The sequence below is a fragment of the Chrysochloris asiatica genome, unplaced genomic scaffold (assembly GCF_000296735.1).
Source record: "Chrysochloris asiatica unplaced genomic scaffold, ChrAsi1.0 scaffold00356, whole genome shotgun sequence".
Lineage (NCBI taxonomy): Eukaryota > Metazoa > Chordata > Mammalia > Afrosoricida > Chrysochloridae > Chrysochloris > Chrysochloris asiatica.
In genome coordinates, this window is record NW_006408874.1 from 1,943,576 (window position 1) to 1,967,659 (window position 24,084).

At 41.4% G+C, this 24,084-nt stretch overlaps 1 protein-coding gene across 1 annotated transcript in view; it reads right to left on the reverse strand.

Annotated features, from left to right (window-relative positions):
* Positions 1–14,911: 14,911 nt before the first annotated feature.
* Positions 14,912–24,084, reverse strand: part of RET (ret proto-oncogene) — a 76,796-nt gene continuing 67,623 nt past the window's right edge. The window contains exons 14-20 of the mRNA XM_006876148.1: positions 23,428–23,642; positions 23,211–23,333; positions 21,365–21,435; positions 19,482–19,619; positions 18,509–18,608; positions 16,468–16,615; positions 14,912–15,151 (exon numbers count right to left, since the gene is read on the reverse strand). Of these exons, the coding sequence (XP_006876210.1) occupies positions 14,994–15,151; positions 16,468–16,615; positions 18,509–18,608; positions 19,482–19,619; positions 21,365–21,435; positions 23,211–23,333; positions 23,428–23,642 (953 nt within the window). The 3' untranslated portion in view covers positions 14,912–14,993. The remainder of the gene's footprint in view (positions 15,152–16,467; positions 16,616–18,508; positions 18,609–19,481; positions 19,620–21,364; positions 21,436–23,210; positions 23,334–23,427; positions 23,643–24,084) is intronic.

A 24,084-nucleotide genomic window follows, 5' to 3' on the forward strand; every position in this document is an offset into this window, starting at 1 on the left:
CCTCATTGCCTTCTCGTGTGCATGGTTCCTTCTGAGTGGTCTGACCTTAGTCTGATTTGTTTGCCCTTGTATGTGATCCCTCTGTTTTCTCTTGCTGCTTTCAGGAGTGTCTCCTTGTCTTTGAGTTTGGAGAGCTTGACTATGATATGTCTTGGTGATTTTCTTTTGGGGCCCATCCTTCCTGAACTTCGTTGGGTTTCTTGTATTTCTATCTTTTCGCCCTTGAGGATGTTAGAGAAATTTTCTTTCCGTAGTTCTTCGACTATTTCCTCTGTGGACTTGTGTGACTAATTTTGTTCTGGAATGCCAATAATTCTTAGGTTATTCCTCTTCATGTTGTCCAACATGAATCTTAGACCTTCCTCTGAATTTTTTACCCTTTTTTGGGTTTGTTCTTCCTACTTAGTGGTATTGAGAGACTTGTCTTCCAGTTCACTGATTCTTCCTTCCATCTCATCTATTCTACTCCTCTGCCCTTTTAGGGAGTTTTGTATTTCTGCCATTTTGTTGTTGATTGTTTGGACCTCTTTCTGTAGGTTTGGATTGTTACCAGCTGTATCTATCTTGTTTGATTATTCCTGTAGCGCTTTTCTGACTTCTTCCTTATTTTTCTCAACTCCATTGTAAACTGTTCTGAAACATTTTATAGTCATTTTTCTGAATTCTTTCTCAGGTATCTCCAAGGCTTGCCCTCCTTCCAGCATGGAGAGAAGGTCTACTTCTGGTTCATTTGTCTCGGATATTTTATCTTTTTTCTGGACATATGCCGATATGGTCATCTGCTTTTGCTTCTTGGACATTTTAATGTTTATCTGTGGCCCTAATAGTTAATTAAGTATGTGTTTTGGTAATTTTTCATGTTTTCTGATTACCTCCAGGGAGATGTGATCAGGATGTGGTCTTCCCTTTTCAGTCTCCTTATTGCTTAACTTAGAGTAAGGTTTTTGGGCCTCAGTTGGGCCTGGTCCTTGGTGACAGACCGTTTGGGCCTCGGGCTGGTGGGTTGAGTCTAGGGCTGGCTGTTTGGGCCTCTGGGGGCCTGGGTGTCAGTGACTGGGCTGCAGGAGTGTTGGGTCTTGGACGGGTGGTTTGGGCCTTGGACTGGTGGTTTGGGCCTCGGGCGGGCGATTTGGGTCTCAGGGGGCCTTGGTATCAACAGCTGGGCATCAGACGGCTTGGGCCTCAGCGGGCCATTTGGGCTGATTGGGCCTCCGGGGGGCCTGTGCCTCGGGGACCAGGCTGAGGGCGGGTTGGGTCTCAGGTGCACTGGGCCTCAGTGACCTGGCTACGTGGCAGGTTGGGCCTTGGGGGCCCTGTACCTTGGCAGCGACCGGGCTGTGGACTACCTGGGTCACGAGGTGGGTAGGCGTTTGGGGCCTTGGTTGGGCCTGGTTCTTTGTGACCAGTCTGTGGGCGGGTTGGGCCTCAGGACAGGCCTTTGCCTCATTGGGCGGGCCTGTGCCTTGGGTGTTTCTGAGCTTCGGCGGCTTGGCAGAGGGCTAGTCTAGGCCGGGGCAGTAGAGGGCTAGGGGTAATGTCTGCAGAGAGGTAGTGTCCGTATTTGTTGATGTAACAAATGCCTCTCTCATTCTCTCTGTACCTTGGGTACCCCAAATTTCCTGATATCTGCGCCAATATCCTTCTCTATTTGTCCGGCTTTGTTAGTTTATGCTTCCTTTTCTCTGGAAATGCAGCCTTCTAAGTGGGGTTGCTCTAAGCCTGCATTCCAAGGTCTGCAGGGGGCAGAGGCACTATTCGGCGTGGGCACGGAAGCGGGAGCCACGTGCAGGCAGGCAAAAGCTTAAAATGCCTGTAATTCCTCAGCAATTTGATCTTTTAAAAAATCAAGTTCAGAATGTTGAAATATAAGATCTTATGTTTGTTCAAAAGCTGTCTGTCTGCTAGACAGAGGTTTCTTATGTGCGATTCTGCCCCTTTTCCCCGAGCCTGCCCTACCTGAGCTGCCTGGTTAGGGAAGTGCCGGAAGTCCCTCCTAAAAGGTAAGAATTTTTTTTTTTAAATTTTTTTATTGTGAATTAGATGGAGGTTAGCAGAGCAAATCAGTTTTTCAGTCAACAGTGCACAGATGCATGTATTTGCCTCATGTCATTGATCGCAATCCCCACAATGTAACAGAATTTATTCTACTTCCTCCCTGTATTTCCTGCCTCCTAATTTCCTAATCCCTTCTGCCTTCTCAACCTTGTGCTTGGCAACTTCTGCCTTCTAATATCAAGTGATTGATTATTCTACCTATAAATTAACCTCAACCCTAACTTTATATCTAACCCTAATCTAACCAAAGATTCCTGGTGTGGTGCTGTATGATCAGCACTGGACTACAAACCACAAGGTCAACAGTTCAAACTTCCCGCTGCTCCGTGGAAACCCTATACAGGGTCGTTATGAGTCAGAAATGACTCCACATCACTTAACAACAACAACAATGTGATGGCTGGACCTGTGGTTGTCTTGGCAGGGGCAGACCAAATGTTTCTGTGAGCTGGATGTTCCCCACCTCTGCTCTAGGTAGTTACTTGCTCTCCCTTCCCTTCCCTTCCTACCACTGGTAACTATCAAAGGATGTTTGAGTGTGAAAACCTTTTCTTAACTTTTTACACCAGTGGTCTCATACAACATTTGTCCTTTTGTATTTAACTAATATCACTCAGCATCATGTTCACCAGATTTATCCATGTTATGAGGTGTTTTACAGATTCATTGTTATTCTTCAAGTATATGTCTTCTTTGGTGAAGTGTCTATTAATGCTCCCTGCCCATTTTTAAATTGGATTGTTCTTGTTTTTGTTGCTGACTTGTTGAAGTTTTTTATACATTTTAGAGATTAGTCTATTGTCCAGTATGTTGTTGTCAAAGACCTTTGATATGCTCAATAAGAAAACACCTCTGTTAACATCTAAATTGAGCATTTTTTTATGCTAACAAATGAAAGACCGGTGACAATTTTGAAAATGAAAGCATTCCTGATCTCTTAAGCCCAAAAGATCAGGCTGAGTTAAAAAAGAAAGCTGCCAAATTCCATCAGAGTTGTTGGGAGTTTCTCTTTCACAAAAGACCCCCTTGAATGAATACACCTCCCCATAACTCCACAAAAAGTGGTGACCTCCTACCCAGCAGTGTTGCAACTTTAGTAATGAAAGGTAGGAGAAAAAGCCGAGAGTTATTTAGAAAAGATTTCTCTAAAATCATCAGCCCTTATACTTCAAACTAAATAACCACTCTTTTGCAGATTGGCAGAATGCCTTGGAAATTTTTTCAGGACAAACTCTATGACACCTTCCCAGTAACCCCCTGCTTCAGTTTATTAATAAATATTCTATAGCTTTCTCTTTGCAATTTCTCAATGAATCTCTCCCTGAACCTGTTGATGCAGTTTTTGCTGACAGTCTTTCACTGACCGCCAAGCTATAACTCTTGTCAGAGAAATTTCACATGTGCAGCAGACCGCGGAAACTTTGGCACAGAAGACAGAGTTAATTGCTGTTATTTTTGCCTTTAATCACCTTTAACAAACCCCTTTAATCTGTTTTCTGACTAACCAAGGGACAAAGATAGTCTTTTCACAAGATGTAGACCCCCCCATATGGATTCCAGACCGACTAATTCGACCCTATGGCAAGAAGATGGCCACTTCCCACTCCCCAGAGCATGGAAGTATTTCACTGAGAAGCCATCTGAAGCTTGTCTCCACCAGCACCACCTCCAGGCTCCAGAAGCAGAACTTTTAATTTCTCCCCTCCAACGTCTGTCTCTGAAAGATCAAGCAGGCTGCCTCAACCTGGGGACAATTGAAGTGCTTAATGAAGCACACTGTGAAAACTGTTAACTCTTAGGAAGCTGAGACAACTCCAGAAACTCTCTTTGTTGCTATGCTTGTAAATTTTGCCTTTCAGGTATCGGGAGTAACAACTAACAACTTCACTCATTAAGCTTATGTTCCTAATTTTGTAAATAATTCTCAATTGCTGGGAGGCCAATCAGAAGTCTTTATACTAGATTCCCTAAATAATTTTCTTGCAGCTTTGTTAAAAAAGGTGTGATCTACTCTCCTTCTGACTCTACTAGTTTAATTCATGATTGGTCTGTTTCATATTCTAGTTTTAATCATATAAATTATAATCTAACTCAGTCAAAAAATAGGGGTTGGTTTATGCTTAGTTGAGTTATGCCACGTTTTGTTGTTATCCCTTCCTTTTCCTTAATAATTCAAAATGATCTATACAGACTTTTTGATGCTTTGAACATTTTTGAAGCAGTTTAGTAAATTGACCCTAAATCCTACTTAGTTACAGCTTGTGTTGTTACACCGTTTGCTATTTTGTACCCTAATCACCCTAATGATTTGACTATAACCCATGTTGGCTTTATATATGATATACACTGCAAACATTGTTATGTTACTAATTGTGTTAATGCTTCATCATCCCCTAATATTTTTATCATTGTAAGACGTCCACCGTTTGTTATGCTACCTGTGAATCTATCAGAACCATGGTATACAGACTCTGCTTTATATACTTTAGAAACAGTTGCTTCCTCATTACAGCAACCCAAGCAATTTGTAGCTGCTTTAATATTAGGAATACTTGCCTTCATATCTATATTGGGTTCTATCACAGCATCAGCCATAGCTCTAGTCCAGCAAGTTCATACTGCTGATCAGGTAAATGATTTATCTAAAAATATCTCTCTAGCACTAGCTGCTCAAGAAGAAATAGATAAAGGTTTAGTTGATAGGATTAACATTTTAGAAGAAGCTGTTCTCTACATGGGGACACAAATAGAAAATATTAAAACTAGGATGACTACTGCATGTCATCATAATTACAAGTGGATATGTGTAACACCCTTATCCTGTAATGGCACAGATATTGCCTGGCCTAAAATTCAATCGCATCTTGAAGGAATTTGGAATAATTCTGGCATTTCATTCAATATGCAGGCTTTACATTCACAAATTAGGTCTATTAGTCAGGCACATCTGCAATCCACTTCCTTAGATCAGGTTGCTGCATCTTTAGTCAACTCAATTAGGAACACTTTCTCAACTAGTTCCTTTTGAACACTAATCATTAATGCATCTATTTTTGCAATCATACCTATATTAATTTTTTCCCTGTCTAAAGTTAACCATTACAGCTGTTCAATGAGAAATTCGTATGCTTCATTTAAAAAATAAAAAGGGACGAGATGGAAGGGGCCATGATGGCTCTGATAAGAAATACATTGCAACAACATCGGAAGCCATGTCACGGAGGAACAGAATGGCGAGAAACCCTGCACATGAAAAGCTCATTGTTTTAGCAAAGCGACAATCGAGTGTCTCCCTGGTTGGCAAAGCTCCAGGGAGAGCCTCATGAGGGGACTTGAAGTCTCTGTCTTTTCCTTTTATGAATAGTTCTTTCTTTATTTTTCTTGATTTTATTATAGAAGTTTTTAGTAGAATTCTTCAATGATCATATTACAGGTAGGGGCCATGATGGCTCTGATAAAAAATACATTGCAACAATATCAGAGGCCATGTCACCAAAGGGCAGAGTGGCGGAGGACCCTAAGCATGAAGGGTTCATTGTTAAGCAAGGCTACAATGAGTCTCCCCTTGGAAGGCAAGGCCCCGAGGAGGGATCTCATGTGGGGATTCTGCAGTTTCTGTCCCTTTATTTTAATCAGCTTATTTTTAATTTTCTTGATTTTATAATAAAAGTTTTCAGTAGAATCTTAGTAAAAATTATATTAGAGATTTGAAACTGATTTTTAGGCACATTCACACCATATTAAATCATGCATAGTCCTAAAGAATGTTTTTCACACAAACAATAAGTTTCACCACTAGGAAAAACCAGCTAAAGTTTTGCCAGTCCAAATTTAAGATTACATTCAACATTCTGTGTAGTTTCAGTCAGGGACATTAAGACCTCTAGAAAATTAGCTAAAAATGCAATTTAGGGCTAAGGGAATAGTAATAAATCATAAGCAGAAATTTAACTAGATGTTTTGTATAGAGAAGTTTTTAGTATAAGGAAGTTGTTCCGTTTCTTCTTAACTACAAAACTTTAAATGCTTCTTGTTTTTCTTGTTTAATCAATCATGAGAAACAACTGTGTTGTCAGTTAACATAGCAAATAATGTTTAGGTACTTGTTGTGATTAATGAATCTATAGAAAGTAATAGGTGAGGGTAGAAATAGGAGTTAAGATTTAGAATTATGTTTTAAGGTTAACCTGACATTTTAGGATGTCAGAAAAATTAAGGTATTTTAACAAGATCATTTGTGTAATGCTTCAAGGAAATTGATTGTGTATGAGATCATAGTGTATTGTAACGGTATATAAGGAGCTGAAAAAATTAACAGACAGATTAAAAATCATTAAAATCATCATCATCAGAATTCAGCACAAATCATCGACTCAGTGTGATTTCTTTCTTCAGCTGACTCCACACGTTCCTTCGTGAGCCCCCCTAATAAGTGTGTCGGGGCTGGCCCCCAGCATTTTCTCACTCTGTGGGTTCTTTATTTACTATTTTCATGAATTTTTTTTTTTTTTTGCTGTGCAGGTTGTTGATCTTAAGTGCCCTCTAGTTGGTTCTGACTCACAATGATCCTGTATAGGGTTTCCAAGGAGCAGTTGGTGAATTTGAACTGCTGATGTTGTGGCTCAAACCGACCTTGAGGTCCAGTTCCTTATCCCACAGCACCACAGGAGTCTAATTATTTGGAGGTCCCAGTCATCCAGTTTACCTTCTGCTGTATGTGCATTTTCAGTTATGTTTGATAGTGTATTTATGTCATGTATCAGGGTCCTAGTGTGGTGCTGCAGGATAATGCACTGGACTGCAAGGTCAGTTTGAGCCACAAGGTCTGTGATTCAAACCCACCAGCCCCTCCTCCGAAACCCTATGTAGGGTCGCTATGAATCAGAACTGAATGGATGGTATGTAACCACATCAAATTAGGGTCCCCACATTTTTTCCTATTTTTCCATTGATTGCCTTCATCGTTCTAGGTTTTACATTTAGCTCTTTGATCCATCTTCTGTTCATTTTTGTGTATGATGTGAGATGAGTACTGTTTCATTTTTCTGCAAATGGATAACCAATTTTGCCAGTACCATTTGTTAAAGATATTATCTATTCTCCATTTAATGAGTTGTGGCCCTTTTTCAAATATCAGCTGTACATAGGTGGGTAGAATTGCTTCTGAGATCTCAATTCTGTTCCATTGGTCTACATGTCTGTCATTGTAACAGTACCAGTGACTGTGTTTTGAGACCAGGAATAGTGAGGCCTCTTTGTTTTTCTTCTTCAGTTGTGCTTTCCTTATCTGGGGGCCTCTTTCCTTTCCATATAAAGATGATGGTTGAGTTTTCTATCTTGCTAGGAGCTCTGGTAGTGTAGTGGTTACGAATCCGGCTGTGAGCCGCAAGGTCAGCAGTAAGAAACTACCAGCGGTTCTGCAGAAGAAAGATGAGGCGGTCTGCTCCCGTAAAGATTTACAGCCTCGGAAACCCTGTGTAGGGGTCGCTATGAATCGGAACCAACTCCACGGCACATAACAACAACAACAAAGAATGATGATGGAATCTGGATCAGAATTAGATTATATCTGTAGATCACTTTGGGTTAATACTAACATTTTCACAATGTGAGCCCTCCTGGTGTGGTGCTGTAGGATCAACACTAGACTGTGAACCACAGGTCAGCAGTTCAAACCCACCAGCTGCTCCTTGGAAACCCTATACAGGGTCACTATGAGTCAGAATGGACTTGACGGTACTAAACAACAAGCATTCCTATCCAAGAGCATCGTATATTCTTCCTTTTATGTAGGTCTCTTTTAGTAGTGTTTTGTCATTTTCTTTGTATAGGTCTTTTGTTTCTCTGGTTAGATCTATTTCTATGTAGTTCATCTTTTGAGTGACTATTGTCAATAATATTGTTTTCCTGATTTCATTTTCAGAGTTCTTAATTGTTAGTATAAAGAAACCCCACTGATTTTTGTATGTTGCTCTTGTGATCTGCCACATTGCTGAATCTTTCAAATAGTTCCAGTAATTTTCGTGCTGAGCTTTTAATATTTTCTATATATAGGATCATATCATCTGAAAATAGAGATAGTTTTACTTGTTCTTTGTCAATTTGGATGGATGACTTTTATTTCCCTTTCTTGCCTCATTAATCAAGCTAATACTTCCAATACAGTATTTCTGATTCCTGTTCACAAAGGTAATGTTTTAAGTTTCTCTTAATTGTGAGTAATGTAGGCCGTTGGTTTTATATATATCTCCTTAATTATGTTGAAGAGTTTCTCTTCTATTCCTATTTTGTTAAGTGTTTTTTTTGTTTTTTGTTTTTTTTATCAGCAATGGGTGTTAGAATTTGTCAAATGCCTTTGCTGCATTGACTAATAAAATCATATGGTCCTTTTTCTTTGTTTTCTATATGCGGTGAATTACACTGATTGCTTTTTTAATGTTGAACCACCCTTGTATGCCTGCTATGAATCGTACTTGGTCATGATGGGTTTTTTTTTTTTTTTTTTATGTTGTTGGATTTTATTGGCTAGGATTTTGTTGAGAATTTTTGCATCTATGTACATGGAGGGATACTTTCTTTTTTAAATGATGTTTTTGCTTGGTTTTGATGTCAAGGTTATGCTTATTTCATAAAATGTATATTAGGGAATATCCCATCCTTTTCTATATCTGGAATAGTTTGAATAGAACTGGTGTCAGCTCTTCTCTAAATTTTAGTAGAACTTGCCAGTGAAGCTGACATTTTTTGGTAGGGCATCTTTCAATGACCTATTCAGTTTCAGTTTTTTGTTATGGGTCAACTGAAACTTTCTACCTCAGTCTGTGTTAGTTTTGAGTATACTGTATTTCTAGAAATTTGTCCATTTCTTCAAAGTTTTAAAATTTATTGTTCAATTCTTTATAGTATTCTGCTATTATCATTTTTATTTTAGTTGGCTCTGTTGTGATATTGTCCCATTTCATTTCTGATTTAAATTTTTGCATCTTTCCTTCTTTTCCTTTGTTAGATTTGCCAATATTTTATCAATTTCATTATTCTTTTTCTATTTATTTCTACTCTAAATTTTCATTATTTCTTTTTTTCTGATGGCGGTAGGCTTGTTATGATGCTCTTTTTCTAATTTTTGGAGATGTTTGGTGTTGATTTTGGTTCTTCCTTCTTTTAGGATTTTTTTTTTTCATGATTACTACAAATTGCTCTCTAAGCATTGATTTTTCTGTGGTCTAAAGCCATTCCATGGGAGAAAAATGAGGCTTTCTGCTACCGTGAAGATTTATAGCCTCAGATACCCTGTACAGGGTCAGTATGAGTCAGAACCAACTCCACGGCACATAACAACAACAACAAAGATGTTGGTATGTTGTTTTCATTCTTGTTTGATTCAATTAATTTTTTTTAATTTCATTTTTTTATTTTTTATATTACCCAGTTGTTTGTAATCAGGGTGTTATTCAGTTTCCATTAATCATAAAATGTCCTTCTTCATCTGTTATGCTGGTTTTTGCCTTAAAGTCTATTTTATCAGAAATTAATATTGCTATTCCTGTTTTTTTTTTAAATTGCTGTTTCCTTTATTTATTTCCCCAACTCTAAGTTTAGACTGTTTTTGTCTTTGTGTCTCAGCTGTGTCTCTTGTAGACAGCATATTGATGATCCTGTTTTCTTATCTTTTCAGATACTCTCTTCTCTCTTTTTAAAACTTTTTTTGTGAATTGAGTGGTTTACAGACAAGATCATCAGTGTTACATTTAAAAAATCATACACTTTGTTTCATCTCAATGATTCCAGTCCCCTGTGGTTACCCATATATAAATATTTCCTTTCAAACTCATATATTTGTGGGATACACAAACACCAACCCACCCACCCACCCACACAAATGTATGAGTTTGAAATATATATATCCCACTTTTCTTCCCATACCCATTCAGTCTGTGTCTCTGTCCATGTATCTACACACAGAACACCATTGTTCTAAGGTTGTGTACTTATCACTATTTACCATTATCCTGTTTAACCCTTGCATACCTCTCTGTGTCTTCACCTATATCATCATTCTTCTGCTAACCTCCCTCTTCTTGTACATTGTCCTCCCCTTTCTTGTTTATCACCCTCCCTGTTACCTAAGTTAACATGTGTCTACCCTCTAGTCAGTGAATTACTTTCCCTTCCCTTCCATCCCTCGTAGGTATCAAATAATGTTTCTTTTAGTATGAAAACCTTTTCTAGAGTTTTTATGATAGTGGTCTCATACCATATTTCTCTTTTTGTGATTGACTTAGTTCACTCAGCATAATGTTCTCCAGGTTTATTCATGCTATAAGGTGCTTTGCAGATTCATCACTATAGTATTACATTGTGTGTATATGTACAAAAGTTTGTTTATCCACTCTTCCATTGATGGGCTTTTAGGCTGTCTCCATCTTTTTGCTATTGTGAATAGTGCTACAACAAACATCAGTGTGTGCATATCTATTAGTGTTCTGGCTCTTATTTCTTGTAGATATATATCAATTAGAGGGATTGCTGGGTCATATGGTATTTCTATTTCTAACTTTCTGAGAAAGTGCCATATCATTCTCCAGAGTGTTTGAACCATTTTAAAGTCCCCAAGTGGGCAATTTAGGAGGGTCCAAGTCTCTCCACACCCTTGCCAGAATTTGTTGTCTTCTGTTTTTTTGTGTTTAAAAACTTTGTCATCAACACTGGTATGAGATGATAGTTCATTGTTGTTTTGATTTGCATCTGTTTAATGGCATATTGCATTAGGCAAATCTGCTGCACAAGACCTTTTAAAAGTGTTGAAGAGCAGAGGTATCAATTTGAGGACAAAGGTATACCTGACTCAAGCCACAGTATTTTTAGTAACCTCATATGTATGCAAAAGTTGGACAGTGAATAAGGAAGACCATAGAAGAATTGGTGCATTTGAATTATGGTGTTGGAGGAGAATATTGGAAGTATCATGGACTGCCTAAAGAACAAACATATCTGTGTTGGAAGAAGTACAGCCAGAGTACTCCTTAGAAAACCAGATGGCCAGACTTTGTCTCTCATACTTTGGACATATTATCAGGAGGGACCAATCCCTGGAGAAGGATATCATGTTTGGTAAAGTGGAAAGTTGGAGAAAAAGAGGAAGACCCTCAACAAAATGGATTGACACAGTGGCAGCAGCAATGGGCTCAGGCGTAGCAACAGTTGTGAGGTTGACTTAGGACTGGGCAGTGTTTTGTTGTGTTGTGCATAGGGTCATTGTGAGTTTGTCCTGACTCAATGGCACCTAACAACAGCAAAAACAACAACAATGGATAATTATCATGGGCATTTTTCCATATGCTTGTTGGCTGAATGTCTTCTTTGCTGAAGTGTGTGTTCATGTCCTGTGCCTGTTTGATTTTTTTTTTTTTTTTTTTTTTTGTAGAGGTGTTATAGTTTTCTATAAACTGTAGAGATTAGTTCATATATTCCATTTGCAATCTGCATAATTTTTGATAAGTATGAACTCATTGCTGTCATTATGTAGTGTTTTCCAGTACTGCTTTTTTCTTTCTACTTAATTTTCTGTGCTGAGTTCATTGTTTGTGGGTTTTATTATAATTTTCCTCATTAAATATATTTTTTCTTTTACTATTGCCTATATATTTATGCATAGAAAAAAGATGAAACTTTCTGCTCTCTCAAAGATTATAGCCTCAGAAACCCTATATAGGGGCTCTATGAGTCTGAACCAACTCCATGGCACTCAACAAGAGCACCATATATTTATGATTTTCTTCTTTTATATTTTGCTGATGAGATTTATTAATTTACCTTGACATTATCTTATAATTTATTATTTCCTTCCAAAACTTAAATCCATCTGTTTTGCTTTGAAATTATTTTGACTTCCTCTACTTTAGAAAGTTCTATTATTACATTATTTATTTCATCTTCTTACTTTGTAATTATTTTTACTTATAAATTTATATTTCTGTTCCCCTATTTCCAGGATTGTAGGTTTATTTTACTTTGGATACTTCTATATTTGGGTTGGCTTCTGGGTGATGTTTTCATGTATGTTATTTTCAGGTTGTTGTCTACCATTGTTGGTTCTCTGTCCAAAGAACTTCCTTTAGTATTTCTTGTAAGGTTGGTCTGATTGTTACAAATTTCCATAATTTCTGTTGATCTGGAAATGTCCCAATTTCACCATTGTATTACAGTGACAATTTTTCTGGGTATTTAAATCTTGGTTTGCAATGTCTTTCTTTCAGAGTTTTATAAAAATATCATAACTTATAGATTATTTTCTTATCTGTATGGTTTCTGCTGAAAAAATAAGAGCTTAATCTTATTGTTTCTCCTTTGTAGGTAACTTTTCATTTTTCCCAAGCTGCTTTCAGGATTCTTTCCTTGTCTTTGGTTTTGGAAAATTTGATTATAGTATGTCTTGGTGACTTCCTTTCATGGCTTGGTGAGTTCCTTTCAAAGAACTCTTTGGGGTTCTTTGACCTTCTTTCCTTGTGATAGTTTAATATTTATACTGAAGTATCAAAATCTGAAGTCTAATGTTTACAACTAGGAAATTAAGAAAATAAGATTACACATTTCAAGATACATGATTTTATTTACATAACTGAAAATTGTTTTCTCAGTCACCTTGATTACAAAATCAAATTATCTTCCATAGATAGGTTTTACAAATGTTAATAACTGACAGATTGCTACTTAATACTCAGTAATACTTTATAATTAATACCTTCTGTATATATGCTTATGAAAAGTCTTCCTGACAGGACTGATAAATATGGGTATGTTTACAACTCAGGAATAGACAATTAATTAGATTATTAGTGAGGGCTAACACCCCACCACTGGGTCAGCTGTGTAGCATGGGGTTCTCACTTTGCAAAGAGCAAACTTGCTACAGTAATTCACACTTAATTAGTAGGCATTTCAAATCATTTCAGAAAATTTATCATTATTTCTGCATTGAACAAGACGATCATTAAATACATCCGAAAACTAAGTTTGCTACAGTTGTAGATATTTGTAAAAGAACTATCACAGTGTTTCTGAAAAGTGGCTGAACCTAATGCCACATCACATTCCTAGTAAGTATTTTCTGCCTTTCTGGCCATGTGTGCACATGCACACCCAGGAGCCTCCATCACAGAATTCATCCAAGCCTTCCTGCTTTTGTGAAATCTTTATAAAATATAGTAGTACAATAAAAGTATTTTAAGTTTGATTGCAGTACTTTAAATCTGAGCCTTTCCTGCAAAGTTACAGAGAGGCGCAGGTTGTGTGTGACAGATGATAAGCCCCCAGGACCTCCTGACAGTCATCCCACCAAACTAAAGGAGTGTTCTGAGTATGTGTGACCACTAGCAAACTCTGAAGAGTAACAAGAAGTATATGGTCATTGTCAGAACCTATGAAACAAAAACCCTGTGGCTATGTTGTTGTTAAGTGTCATAGAGTTGGTTCCGACTTAGAGCAACCCTGTATAGGGTTTCCGAGAGTGGCTGGTGGGTTTGAACTGCCAACCTTTTCATTAACAATCCAGAGCTTCTACTAAAACACAACACCAGGACTATAGCAGCAGTAAATTACAAACACAAAAAGAGCTAATATAAATGTCTTTTCATACAGGCTCTATAAGAGCCAAAACATTGCCTTTTCCACATCAGAACTGTAATCACAGGTGTAGCAGTCCTTGGTCACTGTTAATGCTAATTCTAATGTAACTAGTTGAACTGGCTCTTTAATAAGGAAGTTGATAAAACACAAATTAAACCGAACACAGTCCTCACCTACTGTTAAGGCATGGGCTGTGCTACTGCTTTCGGAGGCTTACAGACACTGAGTAGAAAGCTGATGGAGACGGGACCGACAGTAGCTGAAATCTGCTATCAGCCGGAGGCCACTCCACTCGTACATCCACCTTCTCTGTGCCATTCCCGTGCAAGGGTAATGGCCACTCATTGCTGAGTATGTCCGAGTGCTGCAGTGATGTCATGGGAACAAATGATCTGTGGGCTCTATCCCCTCACATTGGCCAGTCTAAATAGTAAATACGGTATCAAATCTCTCCATTGTGCTAAATCTGTGAATCATTTTAAACATGATCAAAATCAAGTGTCTTCCTAAGGAAAGGTGATATAATTTTTAAAATTTATCTTCAGGATATCAAATGGTGAGACGAAGCCTGTCCTGCTCTCCTGAGGTTCTCCTCATCCTCTCCAGCCTTGGCAGGACTTTTTATACCCCTGTTAAGACCTTGCAAGGAGCTCTGGCAGCATAGTGGATTATGAGCTGGGCTGCAGTATGAATCTACCCGTTGTTCCATGGAAGAAAGATGAGGCTTTCTGCACCCATAAAGATTTACAGCCTCAGAAACCCTATACAGGGTCGCTATGTGTTGGAACTGACTTGGTGGCACACAACCACCACACCAACATTAAGACCTTGTTGGGTTCTGATTCTGAAACAAAAGGAGATTTTGAGCTCCCCCCCCCTTTTTTTTTTCCTGCTGCCTTTTTGTGAGTGTGCTTCATGGTTAAATCTTGTTCCCTTGTTTGGTGGCATCCAGGAAGATCAAACAGTTCAGGTACATTTTTTCAAACAAGGGATGGACCTAAAGACTTGTAAGCATAAAATATATGGTCTTTACTGATAACACATACCAACCCTGGACACTGCAGGGTACTGAATAAGAGAGAATAAATAAACACTTGACTTAAAACTCTTATCCAGTTTGATATGTTTCACCAGGTTTCATGATTAAAGCCACTTTGGAAAGCAGTTGAAATAAACCATGGAAAACGAATTTGCCACCTTGGAAATTAATGTTGGCTTAACCAGCTCAAATTGCACAAAGAAGGAGCCAGTGGCCTCTCCGTTCCTGGCATGTTGCCTTCCCTTATGAGTCCATCACCTTTTACAAGGAAACATTAACTATCAAACTTGTCCATTAATTTTGCCGCTGAGGGTGAAACCATCCAGTTAGCATATACACTATCATTTGCATATCTTGGGAACACAGTGTTAGTGCCAGCGAATCTTGTGAGTGGTACAGGACTCTCTTCAGGCCAGTTCGGGTCTGACATGCCTAAAAATGAAAACAGATAATTTGTTCTGCACTGATGAACCAAAACTCCATGTGCAGACAGTAAGGCCTTGGCAAAACTCCCTTTGATGTCCAAACCAAACTTCTGGTTTCTGTGCCAATGACATTAATGATTGTGATCCAGGTTTCCAAAACACTGTTATATTTAGGAGAAATAACAAAATGCTCTTTTAGTAAAAATGAAAAGTTAAGAGGAACTACTAAATTTGACTTTTATAGACTTCAAACTCTCAGATCTGTTATCTCTGTTTCTAAGGCAGCGTGGTTTCAGCATACTGCTGTACTAAAGTGGGTGACTGCAACCGAAAACTTCTGCACTATTAAAAAAATCCTCTATCTTAAAGGAAACTGCTCATCTGCTGTCAAAGTCTACAGTGGTGGAGAGGACCTTCCAAATCGAGGGCACATGCAGGTGAGCCCACAGCATCATTAGGACAAATGTAATATAAGTACTAGACCCACAGCCAGCAATTAACCATTGATTCAAGAGGCATGCAGAAAGGAACAGTCTCTGCTGAAAAATACTTGAAACTCCAAGATCTTAAAACAATTGATGATGAAAATAGAAAAAAATTCAAATATGTAATCGAAGACAAAAGGAGGAGTTTTGACAAGAACCGTATTTACTGTCCATCTTATGACCACAACACCACAGACTAATGTTCTTTTAAAAAACATTTGCTCCAGCTGTCAGCATTGATTTCACAGACGACAATTGTCATGACAGAGTGAGTCAAAGGATGTGAAAACGGCAGTGTGTGTTTACTCTCCTGAAACCTGGATTGCCACTCCATGGAGCCGAGCCATTGCACCCCTAGCCCAGAGGGCCGGAACAGGCCAGGTGGCGGTGGTGGCTTCTTTTGTAAATTAAATGCCACCCCAAATCTGGCAAATTTATCCAAGTAGTTTAATTAGAAGTGTGTGAGTTTAACAGCCACCCAGAAGTGATTCAGCTATCAGTTTTTCAATATCCCCTGAGAATCCCGTCTTGATCTCTTTCTCCCTGATCATCTTAAGTTCCTGGGTGTTGTGGTATTTACACTTATTTTCACATCCTTTTTTAAAAAAACAAAAAAACAAAATGAAACAAAACAAAAGAAAAAACAATTTGCAAAATACCTAAATATAAACCTGATGCAAAGTCAAACAATTACAAATAAAAAGGCTTCAGGGTTGACTTTGGCTTCATTCAGACCAGAAACACTCCCAAAAAGCATCACAGAGTATAAGGATAGAGCAAAGAGAAAACAAATTGGTTTTTTGTTGCTAGAATCTAGTAAATGCATGGGAAATTCTACCATAGAGTTTGTTTTCAATCCATGTGGAAGGGAGGGTTCGAGGGAGGGGAGCATTATTACAGTCCACGAGGGGAGTCTCCTCTTCTGAGAGGCCATCATCATAGAGCAGTGCGTCCGATGGAGTAGACGCAGCGAGATCCAAGTAGTCCTGTGAAGACAGGGGCACTGTCACCACAGCTGCCAAGGGTAGGGCTGGGGTCTTGCTCCCTAGCCTCTTTTCTCTCCCTGACTGGCTGCCTTCCAGTGTCCCCTTAGGAAAATCCCACACCAATGAGACCCTGCCAGCTGGGGCCCCACCACTGTGCCCTGCCCCTAGTCCTTTTCACTCCTGCTTATCGTGCTACTCTGTCACTTCCACTAGAAAGGAACCTCCCTTGGGCAGCAGTGCACCCTTCATGGGCCCAAACAAAACACTAAACCAGTTCATGTGGTGTCGATTCCAACTCATGACAACCCTACGTGTGTCAGAGTGGAACTGTGCTCCACAGGGATCTCAATGGCTGATTTTTCTGAACTAAACCATCAGGACTTTCTTATGATGCACCTTTGGGTAGATTCAAACCTCTAATCATTCAGTTAGTAGTCATCATTGTTAAATGTTTGTGCCACCCAGCAGGTCTTAGAAAAGCACTGAGTGAGGGAACCAACCATGTCCAACCCCATGGTCAACATAACCCATCCCTATTAATAGAAGCTGACTATTTAAAGAAACTCTCAGGCGCCAAGGAATTCACTACCTCCTACAGCTCATGTGGAAATGTGGCTTGGCGATAGGCAATGACTGGCACCCCTAAGTCTGTGGGACACGACAGCTTTCCTCCAAGACCCTGACACAGTGGCAGGACCCAGGGAGCTCAGTGAAGTTCAGTAATGCTGATCTTATACCCAGCACATGGACTTTTACATATGCTACAACTTCACAGCTCTGTTTAAACCTGCAGAGATGGGCTTAGCATTGTTCTGGCTGCTTTTCAGCACTGTTTCAGGAAGGTTGGATCTCTTAGCATTGACTGCTATTTTTGTTTAACGTAAACCTGCATTCACAGGATTGGTAGGTTTTACCCAAGCAATCTATTTCTATTCATTCTAAATTTCATTACAGATTGGCCTAGATCATGCATCTTGTTTTTTTGTGTTTGGAGAAATGACAATTTTTAGTCAGCATGCCAATGTTAGGACCAGGCCTCTATGCAAATGCAACTGGGCTGGCTAAACATGTCATGTTTACTTGTAGCCCCAGAGTCTAAAAAGATATGGTACATAGCAATTGTTCCTCATATATTAGTTGAAATTTATTTACTTTCTCACTTATATATAGTGCTATGAACTGGAGGTGGTGATGGTTATGTGCCGAGGAGTCAGTTCTGACTCACAACGACCCTGCATAGCGTTTCCAAGGCCATAAATCCTAACAGGAACAGAAAACTCATCTTTCTCCAGTGGAGCTGCTGATAGTTTTGAACTGCTGACCACAAGATTAGCAGCCCAACTTGAAACCACTACACTACCAGAGCTCCTTATCAACTGAAGTGGTCCCAGGTGGTACATTTTGTATGACCCACACTGGTTTTTTACAGTTTTGTATGAATTGCTAGCATTAAAAACTGGGAGACTTAGCATAAACATCTCTTACAATTCAGAAGATCTGATGCCATGGAGCTCAATTTCCCATAGGCCACACCTGACTAAAGGCACCTTGGGAAGGAAATGTATCTATAACTCTTATGTGCCACAGTCTCCATCACTCTCTAATCACTCCTCACCTCAACCTGGTCACTCTACTTTCTCACATTCCATTATTAATGACAATTTCCTATGACAGTGGAATATTTCCTCTTCCATCTGTTTGTAGAATACAAGCCAAGGAGGGTTCAGCCTGCTGCCTGTCCTCTGAAGGAGTGATGTGAAGCCCTATCACAACCCACTGGGGACTCCATGTGCCCAAATCTACTGCCCACCCCATCGGGTACCACTGAAATCCCTGGAGTGCCATATTCAGGCCGGAAGAGGCCAGCTCCTGGGGTTGGCTCCAGGAACTCACTCTGCTCTTAACCATCATCTTCTCCAGGTCTTTGCTTATGTCAGCAAACACAGGCCTCTTGTCTGGTTCTTGCTTCCAGCACTGTAGCATCAGACCATACCTGGGAGAAAGAGCAGATGGAGTGTTATGCCAGGCCAACCTAGCCATAGCCTCGAGTCCTGGTCCCAAAGCTTTTCTGCACTGCCGATGTCCCCCTCTGAGCTCTGCTGGCCTCAGCCTTCTATAAACTTCCTTCCCTCTGAGAGGAGGGGTTGAAGTGGAAATGCTAGTCTCATAAACTCTTAGTAAGGTGGAACTGACTGATACTGATGGTTTTAGGGGTGCAAACAAAAATACAATAGTAGAAAAGAATATATCCTTTTGAAAATCACACCTTCCATATCAGGTCTCTTGGCACTGCACTGGGTCTCTCGGGTTATCATATGGGTGTGTGATGGGACATTTGACCTTATTTCTGTAGTGTCACCACCACCTTTCACCTTCACATGGCCCTGTCCACCCCCAGCCTGGACCTTGTGGAATCCAAGGGCCCATTGTTGGCCTCCAATTGGCCCCTTCTGACTTATTCTCAACCTGACCTGTAGGATACTCTGATGGAATCGTTCTGTGTAAAGCCTCTCTCACTTTTAGGCCAGAGCTCAGTCTTCTTAGCATGGCCATCAAAGCCCTGCTGCCCTTTGTGCCTCAGTTCCATCTGACGCAATCCAGCATGCACCATGTGGGCCATTCGGATCCACCTGCCCTCCCCAACACACCCTAACTAGAAGTCAGAGTCCCACTCACTGCCGTACTCCCAGACCTCTCACCCCTATTCCTGATCACCCTGGACAGCATCCTCTTTCTCCCTATTAGACTTTACTCTGAAATCCCCACTGCCCAGCCCCCACCAAGGGCTGCTTGGGGTGTGGAGTCTGAGTGCATGTCTCCCCCAACTCCAGTATGCCTAGGCTAGAATGCAGCAAGCACTGCTCACATCTCCTCACTGCAGTTGTCGGGTCGCTCCATCCGGTAGCCTGTCTTCAGAAGGTTAAAGAGCCGCTCTGGAGGAATCCCTGGGTAGGGGTTCCCCCCCAGGGTCACGATTTCCCATAACAGGACACCAAAGGACCACCTGTGGAAAGCATAGCAAAGTGAGCAGCTTTGTCAAGGTCCATGTGCTCTTTGTTGACCAGACACCACCTCATCCACATCTCAGTCTGTCCCTGAGCAAAGAGAGCACCAGCCAGGGCCCTCTAACTTTGTCCCCTAAAGGACAGGGAGTTAACCCTATATATAAAGGCTTCAAGCTACTTAGCACCCCACTGCTGTGATGGCCAGTGGGCCATTCTGGAGTTCTCTGTCCAAGCCCTAGCACTCCCTGTACTCTCACAAAGGGTACAGTACGGAGCAAATGCACTGCAGACACCACATGTTGGGACAGACTGTGGTCACAGAAAGCCAAACACCAAACCCCTGCCATTGAGTCATTCCTGACCCATAGTGACCCTGTGTAGCATTTCCAAGGCTGAAAATCTTTAAGGGAACAGAAAGCTTCCTCTTTCTCCCAAGAAGCAACTGGTGAATTTGAACTGCTGACCTTGCAGTTTGTTAAGTGTCACGTGTAGAATCCAGGTGAGGGGCTAAGGGTGTTCCCTGTTCAACTCTACAACCTTTTTTATGCTGTTGTTGTGAAGTACCGTTGAATTGGTTCTGACTCATAGTGACCCTGTATAGAGTTTTTGAGGAGCAGCAGGTGGATTTGGACTGTTGACCTTGCAGTCTAGTGCTTATCCTACAGCACCACACCAGGACTCCTTTTCTATGTTTTTCGAAATTTTCCTAAATTCTTAGAAGAAAATTAAAATCAGTGCTATAGAAAATATCTGAAGCTGATGTGATGCTGTGGATTAATGCACTGGACTGTAAAGTCAGCTTGAACTGCAAGGTCAGTGGTTCAAGCTCACTAGCTGCTCCTCAGAAACCCGATACAGGGTCACTGTGAGTCAGAACTGACTCAATGGTACTTACCAGCAACAGCAACAGAAAGCATTTAACTCTGAGGGAAAATTTACTTTTAATTGGGAATGAAATCATGCCACAAAACAGTGTGTGTGAATAATTCCACTTACAGGTCTACATGCATACTGTAGGGAGAGCCGGTGCCATTCAGCACCCCAGTTGCTACTATGTGTAGTTGGATTCAAGTTCTTTTTAGTTTCCTATGCTTTTCTCTGCATTTTCCAACTTCATTAGAGTCAGTATGTATTATGCATGACTTTTGTGATCAGAAGGCAGATGAATCAAATAATTAGGAACTATCTCTCACAAGTCCTGTTGTTCAAAATACACGTGCTTATGGATTACAGAGCACTTTAGAAATAAGCTGAATGCGATTTAGAAAAACTTCAGCTTGTTGTCACTCAACCTGGAAAACCAAGTTCTGGTTCTAGAATTCAAGTAGTTTGGGCCATGTGATCCTCCACACAGGCTGTCTTTGGAGCCATGTGTCCCCTAATACCTTGGTGAGGGTACAGGTACAGTCATGCCCAATCATAGGGCCCCTTGCAGAAGAAGAGTTTGGCTGGGCCTATGCATCACTAAGATGCCCAGAGTGGGATGGGAGGAAAGAGCTGAGACTACACACTCGTTGATCCCATGTTCCACCCCAGCCTGAACACTGGCAATATGCTGAACATATCTCCCTTAGCTAGGAGGTTCTTTTGGATGTGAGCCAAAGGTGCCTGGGGCCAGAACTGCCCAGCAGCCAAGCAACAGATACAAACATGGGCATGTACGCACATGTACACACATACATTCAGCCATCCATGTATGCTGCACCTCTGTGACCTCCCCTGAGTAGGCCAAACTCACACTTACACATCACTTTGGGTAGTGTAGATATGATCAAAAAGGGATTCAATTGCCATCCATTTGACTGGAATCCGACCCTAAACAGAGAGGATAAAAGAAAAGCCATTAAGGCTGCTCTGGCTAAGAATGTTCCAGGGGTGGCAGGGGAATGGAGGGCAGGTGATTGGAACCTGGCTGGGGGAATGCTGATTCCTAAATCCCAGAGTGCTTTAGATCCCAGAACTAATCATGGCCTCCCTAAGATGTCTGTGTGAGAGGCAGCCTCTTAGGGCAGTAAGGGAAGCTTGAGGAGAGAATACTTCTGCTAGGAAGCAGCCACAGTAAACTGGACACAGCTGCTCAGCTGAGACAGGTCCTCCATTTGGGCCCTGGAAACCTGAAGCTGAATGGTACAGTACAGTGCTTCCCATTGCAAATCACCTGTCCAGTCAGGTCTGGGGGCAAGCGTGCTTGGGAACTCATCCTCCTTTGTCTCCATCTGGAGATTTCTGATGCAAACTACTTACTGCTGGCTCTGCTGAGAGGCCATGGGGGAGAATCCTGCTATGTATCCTGATGCTAGCTTTCTCCACCTGTCTTAGCCCTTATTCTTGGAGGTCAGCCCTCATGAATCTTTCCCAAAATAGATTTTCAATAGCTATGCCAATCAATAAAAATAGGCAATGGAAGATTGTAGAACATTTACTGTACTTTCTTTTGCTAAGAGATATTTTGTTGGATTTGCCTACTTAGTGAACTATAGCTTCCCTCAGGGCTATGTGCAGAGTCATGGCAGCAGGACCTGGGGGGTGGGGGAGGGGAAGGCAGCACAGAAGTTTTGGCAGTGACCACATTGTGGGCCTACACTCCATGACACAGGGGCCTGCCTAAAGATGGGTGCCAACAGGAAGGCTTTCCTACACCCATAGAGTGGTGACCAGGGCAGCATCACCCAACTTCCTTTTCTGTGGCTCTAAGTTCTGCAACCACAACAGAAACCTCAGAAGAAATGAAATAATGCCCTCACAACTTGTGGCAACAAAATCCGCTTTTCCAACCTCCAGAGCACAGCTGAATTACGTAAAGCCACATTTTTGTGTTTTGCTTTTTTTTTTGAACAACCATCTTGTCAGTGTAGCAGTGTCTGCTTCGAAGACTCAGAACAGCCCGACCGGGCTTCATTCTAACCCAGTGACATTGCAGGAGGAAGAGAGACAGTCCACAAGGCCAAGGGAGGTCAGAACATGCCAAGGAGTCACACAGGATCCGTAAGGGCCAGGCATCTATCACAGACCTCACGTGAGCCCTGCCGAGCCCTGTGCTCATGGTTCTCCTGGACATTTGTCTGGAGGTTTCCTCGGCACCTTCAACAACCACTCCAGAGAGCCCTGCCTGCAAGACAGCTCAGTACTTCCTGCAAAGAATGACAGCTAACCCCAGTTTAATTTCACTTCTCTTTCAGTTTGCCAAAAGTGTTAGATTACACATAGAGGAAATGGTGACATTTCTTCAGCAGAAGCAAGAGAAATGGGCATGGGGAAGAGGAGGACTGTTGTTTCTACAGTGTCAGGTGACCTCCAGAGTGTAGTGACTGAAGACAGGAAATGTGGGGCCTGATGTCCACGGGCAGGGCAGTCCCCTCAGTGGCAAAGGCTGATATCACAGTAACAGCCTGTGGAGTGCCCTGGCCTTTTCCCTGGATTGGATATCTGGGGTCTGGAAGGGCCATGGAAGGATTTAAGATGAAAGCAAAAAGAAGGTTAATATTTCAAAACTCTGCTTTGACCACAATTTCAGAGGTTCTTGGGCATGACTGTCCACCCTCCGGGTGGGGGCAGTTTTGCCTCCAGCCAGCACACCAAGGACTACATACCTTGCTCCTCTTGACATAGGAATCTTCTTCATAAACATCACGAGACAGGCCAAAATCTGAAATCTTCATCTTCCTCCCTTCGGCTACGAGGACATTTCTGGCTGCCAGGTCACGATGGACGAGCTGTGATGAAGAGAACAGTAGGGTTCCTTCAGCCAGGCCCCAGCACGGCATGGGGAAGAGTGGGAAGGCAATATGTCCCTGTCGCAGCACGCACCTTCATCTCAGCCAGGTATTGCATCCCCCGGGAGATCTGCCAGGCAAAGGAGATGAGGTCGCCCATGGTCAGGGCCCTCTCATCTGGGTTGTCTAGGTAGCTGGAGTTCCGGCTGCTGCCACTGCTCACATAACTGGGCCCCACCTTACGGCTCTCCCGGAGGAAGCCTCGCAACGAGCCATACTTGGCGTATTCCACGATGAGGAAGAGTGGCCCTGGGGTAGGAGAGGAGGACAGATAGTTGGTGGCCTACCACAGAGGCAAATGGTCTCCCAAGACCATCAAGTGCTTGGGTGGAGGTGGGGCTAGTTTTGGGCAAGTGGCTCTGGCAGCACAGGGGAAGAGAAGCTCTAGGGCATTGGACCCTGCCATCTTATAAGAAAGGTGCAGATGGACCCAGTCCTCTCTTGGACACTGACAGGCTTGAGGCACCATGAAATCACAAAGGTGTGGGAATCATACACACACACATACACAGAGGGTCAATTGCTGTTGAATCAATTCTGACTCATGGAGACCCTACGTGCATCAGAGTAGAAGCAGGCTCCAGGGGGTTTTCATTGGCTGTGACCCAATTTTGGAAGTAGATCTTCTGAGGCACCTTTGGGAAGATATGAGCTGCCAACCTTTTGGTTGGTAGCAGAGCACTTAACCATT